This window comes from Chiloscyllium punctatum, chromosome 3 (genome assembly GCF_047496795.1).
Source record: "Chiloscyllium punctatum isolate Juve2018m chromosome 3, sChiPun1.3, whole genome shotgun sequence".
Classification (NCBI taxonomy): Eukaryota; Metazoa; Chordata; class Chondrichthyes; order Orectolobiformes; family Hemiscylliidae; genus Chiloscyllium; species Chiloscyllium punctatum.
The window spans coordinates 60884410-60896579 of record NC_092741.1 but is presented as its reverse complement, the minus strand read 5'-3'; the positions used below and the strand labels follow the sequence as shown (position 1 = coordinate 60896579).

Sequence of the window (12170 nt, the reverse complement as noted above, 5' to 3'; positions counted from 1 at the left end):
ATAACAATTCAAAGGGAAAGCCAGCATTTAAACTACATGACCCCTGGAAAGTGCTGATCGGTAGAAGTGTTGCCAAGAGATCCGGGTTCGATTGCAGCCTCGGGTGACTGTCTGTGTGGAGCTTACACATTCTCCCCGTGTCTGCACGGACTTTCTCCGGGTGCTCTGGTTTCCTCCCACAATCCAAAGATGTGCAGGTAAGGTAAATTGACCACGCTAAATTGTTCATAGTGTTCAGGGATGTATAGATTAGGTGCATTAGTCAGAGGTAAATGTAGAGGAATGGGTCTGGATGGATTACTCTTCGGATGGTCGGTGTGGACTTGTTGGGCCGAAGGGGCTGTTTCCACACTGTAGGGATTCCAAGATTCTGTGATTCTATGACCCATGAATACCAATTAATGCACCAATTAATGGTAACTTATAGTTAATTGTCTGCGTTACCTTGCCTGGTTTAAAGTGTAAACAAAGCTTGACAGTTAATTATCAATCATAACTAATTTGTGTATTATTAATGGAAATGGCCCCACCAATCAGACTGTATTTTCCAATCAAACAGTACTCCACCTTATGCAACATTAATTTATATTTTGTGCTTGAATTGTGGTTCTTGCAAATTGTCCTGATGAATGCAAGACCAACAGCTTCAAGAAAATTGATCTTTTTTCAGCAATACTCAAGTTCTTTACAACTAATTAACAGTATTAGTGGCATTAGTGTTGCATATAGGCTTTATTTAAGTGGAACAACAGCTATTGCAGTTGTGCAATTAAGGCAGGGCAGCATAAAGTAATTTATTTACAAATCTCAGCTCCTGTATTATCTCTCTGTTGTTTTGTTTCAAAAATATGTATGCACATACATAAGTATTTATCTAATCCTCAATGCTATCTAAATTCCTAGGCCAGAACATTTTCATCATAAGACAAATAATATGAGGTTGTATATTAAGGTGTTGAAAACTGATAAGTTCCTAGCCATAATTGCAGGTAAAGGAGGTTATTATTTATTGTATCCACTGAGGGAAGAGTCTGCAGAATGTAACCAGCTATCTCTTGTCTACCAGAGAACACACAATCTATTTGTTGCAAGTATGGGAATGATTTATTTTGAACAGTTTGATAAGATTTTGTGATATTATATACACAGAATGTCAGCTAGCTCGAACCCAGGGACTAACCTGGGTCAAATCAGTGCAGGAAGCACTACAAGTGCACCTGCTGAAAGAGATCCATTTAACTTCACAGTTCTTGGAAATAATATGTTGTGTTTCTTTTCTAAGTGTGCGCACCTGACTGTGCACAAAGTGATGTAAGAAGCACATAGCATTTCACATATAGGGACAATACTTACCAACAAGTGCACAATAATTTGTATATTTTTCAAATAATCAGTATATTGGAATGTATGAATATTTAACAGACATGAGAATATGTCCACGGGCAGTTTTTAATGTTGGCAACAATGAGGCACTTAACTTCACAATGCTGGCCTTCCCATCCCCAGATCCCCTGAAAACTGACAGTCAATCAGAGGGATTGGCAGCAAGTGCAAGGGTGCGGTTCTCAGTAGGACACCTCTTGCTGATGGCAGATACTCTGATGAGGTACTGAGTGCTTGAATGAGCCCTCCAGACCCCACCCCACCTCGTCTCTGCTGCATCTCCATCGGGTCTACTAACCATCATGGTTTACCTTTTTTTTGGACATCATGCTTGGCAAGTCCCATCCCGGACACTGGCTCATTATCAATGGTGACAGTGCAGGCATGAAGGGACTTTATTGGGCGGGCTATGAGGTCTAGGAGCTTTAAACAATGTTGAGGAGCTGTGCTGCTCTGTTGGTTAAATGAGATGGTACTTCAATTGAGGCACTCTGTACCCACACTCTTCTTACACAAGTGCTGGGCAAATTGAAGTTGGCTGTGCATTTTGTAAGATGCGTGGGCCAGATTTTCTTGATTCCTCATAGAAATCTGTGGCCAGGTTGCAACACTCCATCGGCCTGAATTTTTACCCTGAAGGCAGATAGCAGCGAACTATTATAAATTTCTGCATTCCTCTCCAAGTGAGAGAAAATGTCTATGAGAACCAAATATGTGAAGGTATTTTCAATCACTAATTTTCTTCTCTCCTTTCTTCTCATGAAACTGTTTACTATAAGCTGAGGTACCATTGTACAGATACTGGTCATTGTCCAGTAATTCACCTCAATGGGTGATAATGTCTGATTTGGGAGAACTTCACCCTGATTTAAAGTGAATTGGCGAACTGGATTATTTCTAATGTCTTTATGACTCTACAAATTCTTTGTTACAATTTCAAAATGGCACAGACACTTATCATTCCTCAGCCTTTTCAAACAGAAGTTTGAAATAGATTAGATTTAGATTAGATTACTTACAGTGTGGAAACAGGCCCTTCGGCCCAACAAGTCCACACCGCCCCGCCGAAGCGTACCCACCCATACCCCTACATCTACCTCTTACCTAACACTACGGGCAATTTAGCATGGCCAATTCACCTGACCTGCACATCTTTGGACTGTGGGAGGAAACCGGAGCACCCGGAGGAAACCCACGCAGACACGGGGAGAACGTGCAAACTCCACACAGTCAGTCGCCTGAGTCGGGAATTGAACCCGGGTCTCTGGTGCTGTGAGGCAGCACGGTGGCACAGTGGTTAGCACTGCTGCCTCACAGCGCCTGAGACCCGGGTTCAATTCCCGACTCAGGCGACTGACTGTGTGGAGTTTGCACGTTCTCCCCGTGTCTGCGTGGGTTTCCTCCGGGTACTCCGGTTTCCTCCCACAGTCCAAAGATGTGCAGGTCAGGTGAATTGGCCATGCTAAATTGCCCGTAGTGTTAGGTAAGGGGTAAATGTAGGGGTATGGGTGGGTTGCGCTTCGGCGGGGCGGTGTGGACTTGTTGGGCCGAAGGGCCTGTTTCCACACTGTAAGTAATCTAATCTAATCTAAAATAATTGACTGGAACATGTGCTCTGAGCATGGTACTAACAAACTTTAAGGAAGTGCTTTTGACAGGTTGCATGATAACTTACAATGTCATATCATGCAATGAACTGGAAGGATAAATGGCAGAAAATGATAACTAATGATATTAATTTTAATATTATAACAGGCAAAGAAGCAGTGTCCAGATGAACCTCCGAAACATCCCTCAGAGAAACTCTTCACAAGCAGCTGTAATCCAGGTACTATTTGACTGAAAATATACAGGCCTCCTCTCAAACCTGAAACCAATAAGTAATTTAAACAAAAAATAATTTTCAGTGTCACTGAAGGATTGTTTTACTTTAACACTTGGTTTATTCCCTCCGGCTAGGCAATTAGTTATCATTGTCATTGTTATTATTTTAACAAGAAGGGGGTGGCAAAAAAAAAAGAAATAACTCAAGTAAACAAAGTAGGAATATTAAAAAGGCAGATTCAATATTCAGACTGAGCAACAATTGTGAAGGAAGCCAAAAACAGTTTTGGAAATGAACCCAGATTTTTATCGAAAGCCATATTGGTTTGAGGAGGGTCGAAGAGAAATGCAGAGTTCAACAGAGATTGTCAAACATCCATTTGCATTAATTAAAGGTTTTCATAAAGGGAGGAACGTGAAGCCTTGCTGGATGTAAGCGAGCAACAGAGAATTAGCGCTACGCTATTGTAAATGCATCTCATACGTTCTGACAGAACAACACCATGCCATCTCCATCCCTACACTTTAGTTCCAGTAAATTATATTCTTAAATGTAAAGAAAAAAATAAATTTCCTTTTGAACAATGTGGCTTTTGAAGAACTAGTGCAAAAGATATTCATGTATTAGTGGAAACTACAAGGGCCGACATGTCTACCTCCAGGCTATAGAAATAGGTTTAATGTCACAAATAGTGGGAACTGGCTCCTGGAGTATGAAGTATGGAGTTAGATGTAAATAAAATTCCAGATCTTTGTGCATACACAGACTTATGTTAATAGCTCCAGTCAGATAAACTTTAACAGTCATGTCACCTTGGCCTGGATGACTTGAGATCTGCTTTTTGTTCTTTGTATGCCAGTCCAGCTATAAGCAACTCTGACAGTGCGCACTCCAACAGATAGAGCACTAGATGCTTGAAATGGTTCTTCCTGAGATTAGTCTTATGTCCCTGATTTGCTGATGTGAACAGAGCTTCAGATGTGAGGGATCCATTCTGAAAAAGAAAGTACTTTCTATACAGCAACCTTCACTGGATGTGTTGGGCTGCCAGGAATTTACTCCAATGCGGCAGAGATGGTGGAGCAGACACTACCAATTTTGAGACTTGTGTCCTAAAGAAATGTAGCTTCCGTTTGCACTGCTCCTCATAGGGTTCTTGAGATTTGGTTATAGATGGTAACGATTCTAGTGGGCTGGGCTCTTTTTAGTTGCTCACCCTGAAGCTAAAACTCCATCGACCTCTCTTATTCCTTTGCCTAATTTGAAAAGAATGGAACTTTTAAAAGAATGCCCATTTTCAAAACAAGTGTACAACTTCCTTAGATTGTTTGCCCAGCCATTACAAACAAGTTAGCATTGCGTAAGTTATCAAACCAATGTTCTACCAACTTTTGTTGTGTTTGACATGAGATTGTAAACTACGTTCTTTCTGAAGAGCTACACACACTGAAACTTTCCTACCTTATTGCTGATCTTGTCAGGCCTTTGGCTACTCATTAATCTTTTCTGTTCTTTTTGTCCACTCCTGCACCCCTTTCCTCTCACCACCATCCCTCAACAGTTTTTTTTTAATTTGAGTCAGACCAAAGCAAATTGGTTCTAGTCAGATACAAACCTGCAAAAAAATCCAAAAACCTAAGGCATGGTTAAACAATACAAGGATACATAGAGCCAATATTATGATTAATATTTTGGTGAAAGGGTTTCCATGAATCATCTGAACTGGCAAATATATTACCCATTACTCTTTTCTTAAGTTCTACTTGAATATCGGTATAATTTGAAATCAGAAATGTTTCTTTTAGTGGACAAATTTTCATCCATCTGTCTTACTCCTACTGAACATTGTTCCATAAAAGATATCCCATTCAGGTGAGTGCCAGGAGCTTACTTGTTCAGAGGTGATAACTTCCAATTGATCCCGGTAATGTCTTCACCTACGATCTGCACATGAATTTTTTACCAGAGGCCAATCTCCTGGCAGCACCTGGCTGCTGTCACAATGCCTTTATTCCATTGTGGACTGTGCAATTGGCAATTGAGCCAACCATGGCAAACCTAAGGGTGACTGGATGATACAGGCTACAAGTCAATTGCATGATTCTAGTTCTTAGTACACATTTATCTGGTAAAATGGAAACAATGGAAACAATGCTGCCATACAAGACAATATACAGAAGACTATCAGCATGCCACAACAGTGCTTTCTCTGTCAGAACTCTATGTAGGAATCCTGTTATATTCAACTGAGAGAGTGCTAAGCTTCATAACAGTCTACTGTATGCCGCACAACCTTACCATCATAAGTTGCCACAAACTATACAGCAACTATATTAGCCCATGGATAGCTAGTATGAATGAGATACCAATGAACACAATCTTCATTTCCTAGACCTTCCCTTCTTCTGTCACTAACCATCACAAAGCCCACTTCACTACAAAGCCAACAAAAATTAGAAATTAAATTTACAAAGTTTCCTGTATTGTTAACTCACCATCCTCATACACTTCTTTAAATTCCTACCTTCTGTGTGCTTTTGCTTGTGTTAATGCTCCTCTGCTGTGTGTTCCTGTGACTGCTGCATGGATGCTGGAAGGTTACTGACTGTCAGTGGAGGAAACTGCAGATAGCCCTGGAGAACTAAACCTTGTCCTCCATCATCTCAGCATGGCTGGCTGGTTGGCAGCCAACAACAGTGATACTTCCAGATGACCAGCCTTAGTTACTTGTGGTATTTGCCACCTCTACCAATACGTGGTACTGTGTAACAGTTGTTTCAGTAGTTCATTGCTAGCAATCCTCCTTTGTCTTTATTTTTGACCCCTCCGTCTATTGATTAGCAATAGATTTTAGACCACCATTGAGTACCTACCAACCAGCCACATTTTTTGTGAGTAAAAAGGTTAATTGCACGATGATGATGTTTGGTTGGGCATTATTAATAGGACTTTAGGGAGCTGGTACAGATACATTTGTTCCCATCAAATGCTACAGTAGTACTATTTGTCTCCCACCACTGATTATGTGAAATGTGAACATTAACCATTACCTTTACCAATGGTTGCAAGGTCACTGGCAAATGGTAGATGTGGGAGGACAAGTTCTGTCATCCTGAGGGTGAACATCAGGCTAATGTTCCACAACTGCACTGCTAACCACCTAAGACAGCACCTCAGGATCCTAGGAATCTGACAGATGAAAGATCCCTATGAAGTTTTGGGTCTGTAACCATGATGGTGTTAGTTTGAGGTTGCCTGGCAGCAAGTGGACCTTTTATGGCTGTCATTGAAGCTGAAACGCTGGATTCTGGCTCATGTTGAGACCAACAATTTGGTCGTTGGGTTGCAACTCATGTGAGGTCATTGAACCTTCTGCAGCACTGCATCAAAGTTTGAATACCTTGATCGCCATGGTTACCTAGCTTTACTGCCTTCAAGTGCTTTATTGGCCTCCTACAGAGGGGGGCACGTCTTTTCTTGACTTAATCTCCTGAATCAAGATCTTCAGTACAGCATTGAAAACCTTGGAGTCTGTTGTTTCAAGACTATGCCTTGAGCCAAGCTGTACACACTTTTAGAAGCCTTTATTTGAAGTTATGTATAACTGCAAGCCACCTGCTAACTTCAAAACAAAAGTTTAAACCAGTGCCTATCGATAGGCGTAAGTGATTCCCCATTCATATTGCGGCTGTACAGGACACTGGTTAGGCCATTGTTGGAATATTGCGTGCAATTCTGGTCGCTTTCCTATCAGAAAGCTGTTGTGAAACTTGAAGGGGTTCAGGAAAGATTTACAAGGATGTTGCCAGGGTTGTAGGATTTGAGCTATAGGGAGAGGCTGAACACACTGGGCTGTTTCCTGAAGCGTCGGAGGCTGAGGGGTAACCTTATAGATGTTTACAAAATTATGAGGGGCATGGATAGGATAAATAGACAAAGTCTTTTCCCTGGGGTCGGGGAATCCAGAACTAGAGGGCATAGGTTTAGGGTGAGAGGGGAAAGATATAAAAGAGACCTCAGGGGCAACTTTTTCACACAGAGGGTGGTACGTGTATAGAAAGAGCTGCCAAAGGAAGTGGTGGAGGCTAGTACAATTGCAACATGAATAGGAAGGGTTTGGAGGGATATGTGCCGGGTGCTGGCAGGTGGGACTAGATTGGGTTGGGATATCTGGTTGGCATGGACGGGTTGGACTGAAGGGTCTGTTTGCATGCTGTACATCTCTATGACTCTATGTCTCTATGACTTAGTACCCACCAACCTTTATAACTAAACACAATTAATATAAGGGACAATTATTATCAGTATTGCAGTTTTTCCACATTATAATGAGCTCTGCAATGGTCTCTACTATAGCCACAGTGCACCTTCCCTTTAAGAGGTGCAATCTAGCTTTAATACTGCAGGTCAGCTTCAACTGGTTATTCATAATTTTGCAAAAATAACCCCTTTCCACCCCTTCGTAAGGCTACAGCCAAATAACATTGCTGCACTGCCACTATCGGGTACAACAGTGTAAACTAAATTATATCACAATCCCTGTGCTCATTTTTGATTTTAACCATGCAATTAGCATTTAATTTTTGCAGCACTTTTCTGTCCCATGATTCTTCATAACTAATGGATTTGTGATGGAGTCACTGACATACCAGCCAATTTCTGTACAGCAATGTCCAAAAATAATTTGTTTTGCTGATATTGTTTGTATAATCTGTTAATAAGGCATGGACCACAGTGAGACCTTTGTAAATGAACGCTCACCACACTTACTGACTTGGTGAACAACCTTCACTTATTAGATCCTGTGCTTTGGTGACGAATTGGTTAGTGACAGATTAGCCTCCTAATCATACAATGACGCATTCTACCTGTTTCCATTCTTCTTGAGAGTCCAAAGGTTAAAAGCTGTTGCAGAGCTTTGCGCAGCTTGAGGAGGCTCAAAGGTTATGCCAATGCAACAAATTATATTGCTGTTGAATAAAACATGATGAATGTGATCCAAGTTAAACTAAATTTTTAAAGGAATAGAATGCATGCATATTTTGATATACATGATTATGTATCACAGATTTTTCAGTTCTTTTTACTTCTCTCCAGTTAACTCCTCCTCCTTCCTTCCTCACAACAGTACACGGTTTTGATGGTTTCAGCTCCTCATTGGTACCTCACACCAGAACCAAGGCACTGTTTCCGTGCAAACTGTCTGACTGCAGGTTTCCAAATGGGGCTAAACCTGACAACCATACATGTGCACTGTCCAATAAAAGTCACAATAACTGACAGGGACTTTGACTGACTTTTATCCCTTCACAATTCAGGTACGTGCAGATAGTGTAATTCCAAAGACAAGACAATATTTTGGAATACTTTGCACCCAGTTTAGGCCCAAAGACTGGTGCAGTGCTGGTACAATGCACACCAATTCCTTCCTCATATACATTTACATGTTAGGATAGATTTCCCATTCTGAATCAGGTAACTCACAGAGAAGGGACTCAGAAAAATCTATCCTTTTTGACTCACATACAACTTGGTAAAAACAATGACTGCAGATGCTGGACTGCAGATGCAGAGTCTAGATTAGTGTGGTGCTGGAAAAGCACTGCAGTTCAAGCAGCATCCGAGGAGCAGTAAAATCGACATTTTGGGCAAAAGCCCTTCATCAGGTATTCCTGAAGAAGGGCTTTTGCCCGAAACATCGATTTTACTGCTCCTCGGATCCTCACATACAACTTGACTGGCAAAAACCTTTCCCCTTGTGTCATGAAATAAACTGGAACTAATGACTGAAAGATGAAGCTAGAGAAAACATTTGTGGATCGCTTTCTTGCTCAGATGCTATTGAAGACCCTTGTGTGGAATTTAATGCCTCCCTGGGCTGGGTTTGGAGGCATGGGTATTTAGTTGCTTCTCAAGGTGTGTTGTCTGTTCAGTGAAGTGAATGTCCTTCCACCCGAACCCTAATTAAAGACTTTAAACAGGCAACTAATACCCACTTAAGTGCTTCATCCCATTGGTGCTGGACAGTCTGAAGCCTGACGATCTAACCCTGTCAAGTTTGCTTCAGAATAATTCAGTCCCTGATCAAAGGGTCTGTCATCAGGAAGCTGGAGGTTTTGCTGAGTGCTACCCCTACCCTTTTCTTCTCTTTCATTGCCCTTGCCAGACCCCTGATGGTTTTGAATACTTCCATCTAACCTCTCTGTCTTCCTTTCTCCAAGAGTAACAGTGCTAACTTCTGTAATCTATCTTCATAACTGAAAATTCTCATCCCTGGAACCATTTTTATTTATCTTTTCTGCCCTCTCTTCAGTGCCTTCACATCCTTGCTGAAATGCAGCACCCAGAATGAGATGTAATACTCCAATTGAGACAAGACTGGTGTCCTAGACAAGTTTAACATAATCTTGCTCTTGAACTCTGTTGCCCTATTAGTAAAGCCTAGGATACCATATGGATTATTAACTGTTTCCTCAACACTTCTTGTGATCTTCAATGTGCACATATACACCTAGGTCACACAGCTCCTGCACCCTGCTTTATTTTATATTATCTTCCTGCTCTTCTTGCCAAAATGAATTATTTCACATGTTTGATGTTACAGGCATGAACTGAAAGCAGTGGAAAATTATAACTCTCCTTCAAAAATCCTTCATTAACTATGAAGTGACTTAAAATATCCTGATGTTGTGCAAGGCACTGTACGAATGTGTCTTCACCCTGTTTTGGTTCAACAATCATGACTTTTGAAATGACCTGTTTTCACTGATTGAATCATAAATTTTTTCCACGTGTGACCATTAACAAGTTTCCAGACAGTTTGAAACATATCTAGTTATTTATGGATGTAGTGTAGAAAAAGAAAACCCACAGGTGAACACAATTAATATTTAAAAATCTGCTGTTTTGATGCAGCGTGTTTGGTATATTCTGCCAACATTTATGAAATTGGATCTATTTTATAATTCATTGATTGCATTATATAATGATATGGACATGATTTTCAGCAAGCTTGTTTACAAGTTTGTCGGTTGCTATGGTAGCGCAGTTATCCGGCTTACAATTACATAATTTTATCTGAAAGATCACATGTATTTGCGATCAAAAACATCAGATTGGAGATAGCAAAGAAGAACAATCTGCCTTGAAGATCTCCGTAGTTTGCACAGCTGGATTTAATATTTGTCATGCTAAAACGAGGTACATTTCTTCTTTTATTGGTAAATTAGTGGGTGTGATTTTAATAACAGGCTCTTAGTAAATGATCATGACTGTTACTCATGCCTGTCACATACTGAGATGATTTTGTTTTGAGCACTGAAGCAATACAGAAAAAAATAACCCACTGAAAAGATATGAGTAATCCCATTTATCTCTGCTAATTCCAATTTTCTCTGACTTGAGTTGAAATGCATTTCCAGGGAAAGGGACAGCCTTTGGAACCTTGCCCAAACTGCCACAGATGCCTATTTAATCCAGGAATAGTGTTTGTTTACTTTTTTTTACTCATTCATAGGATGTGGGCATTGCTGGCAAGGCCAGCCTGTGTTGCTCATCCCTAACTGCGCTTGAGTAGGTGGAAGTGAGTCCTAAGCCACATCAGTGCCTGTGGTGAAATTCAGCTGGAAAGTGAGCTTCAGGATTTTGACCTGGCACTAATTGAGGAATTTTAGAATATAGCCACATGCTACAAGACCTGAATGATATTCAGGCTCGGACTTCAGGTAGCAAGTAACATTTGTACCACGCAAGTTTTTTTTTACTTCATGGGATATGGATGTTACTAGCCAGACAACATTTATCATTTATCCCTAACTGCCCTTAAGATGTTGGTAATGAGTTATCTTTTTGAATTGCTGCTCTCCACATGGTGCTGATTGGAAGAGAATTCAAGGACTTTGACCCAGTGACAGTGAGCGAATGGTACGTTTTCAACTTAGGATGGCGTATGACTTGCTGGAGAACTTGCAGGTCATGGTGTTCCCTTGCATCTACTAGTCTTGTCTTTCTAGGTGGTAGAGGTCATGGATTTGGAAGGAGCTGTCAAAAGAAATTAACAAGTTGCTGGAGAGGAAAGCAGTCATTGCCACAGTGACTCTTCCTTACACCCCAAGGCTTTTTCACCACCTACGCCATCATCCTGTGGGTAGATAAATGTCTAATTTTTGAATCCTTAGGATGAAGCTCCCTCTGTGGTTCCAGTGTCTGCTGACATGTATGTTTTTACTTTCTCCACCATCCTTGTCCCTATCAGCTCTGTGATCTTGCTGCTGTTACTTGACCCCATTAGTCCATTGATCAACACCCCATCTACCACTTTTAACATCACTTCCTCCATCACTGATGTACTGTGCCTGTAATGTGAATCATTTACAAAATATACTGCAGGTTCTTGCTTCTCCAACAGCATCTTCACCAGCAAAGCTGGGACTTCAACCACTTGAAAGGACAAGGGCCCTAGATGCCAGAAAACACCACCATCTGCAAATGTCCCCTTTAAGTTTTCCTGACCTAGATTATGTTGTCATTCCTTCATTGTGATCCTGTGACCTCTCTAAGTGAGACTTCCAAATTATGTCTAATTAGACATGTTGTGTCACGGTGCACAACAGGAACTTTGATTAGATTAGATTAGATTACTTACAGTGTGGAAACAGGCCCTTCGGCCCAACAAGTCCACACCGCCCCGCCGAAGCGCAACCCACCCATACCCCTACATCTACCCCTTACCTAACACTACGGGCAATTTAGCATGGCCAATTCACCTGACCTGCACATCTTTGGACTGTGGGAGGAAACCGGAGCACCCGGAGGAAACCCACGCAGACACGGGGAGAATGTGCAAACTCCACACAGTCAGTCGCCTGAGGCGGGAATTGAACCCGGGTCTCTGGCGCTGTGAGGCAGCAGTGCTAACCACTGTGCCACCGTGCCGCCCACTGTGCCATCCCATTTAGCCACA

General features: G+C 41.4%; 1 protein-coding gene across 5 annotated transcripts in view; it reads left to right on the top strand.

Moving 5' to 3' along the window:
* sgk1 (serum/glucocorticoid regulated kinase 1) overlaps positions 1-12170 on the top strand; it is a 96772-nt gene that overhangs the window by 64487 nt on the left and 20115 nt on the right. For 4 of the 5 annotated variants that reach the window (XM_072553928.1, XM_072553945.1, XM_072553937.1 and 1 more), the window contains one exon: positions 3139-3211. In XM_072553928.1, coding sequence (XP_072410029.1) covers positions 3139-3211 — 73 coding nt within the window. Of the gene's footprint in view, positions 1-3138; positions 3212-10380; positions 10409-12170 lie in introns of those variants that run through there. The other variant, XM_072553981.1, reaches the window with a different exon arrangement.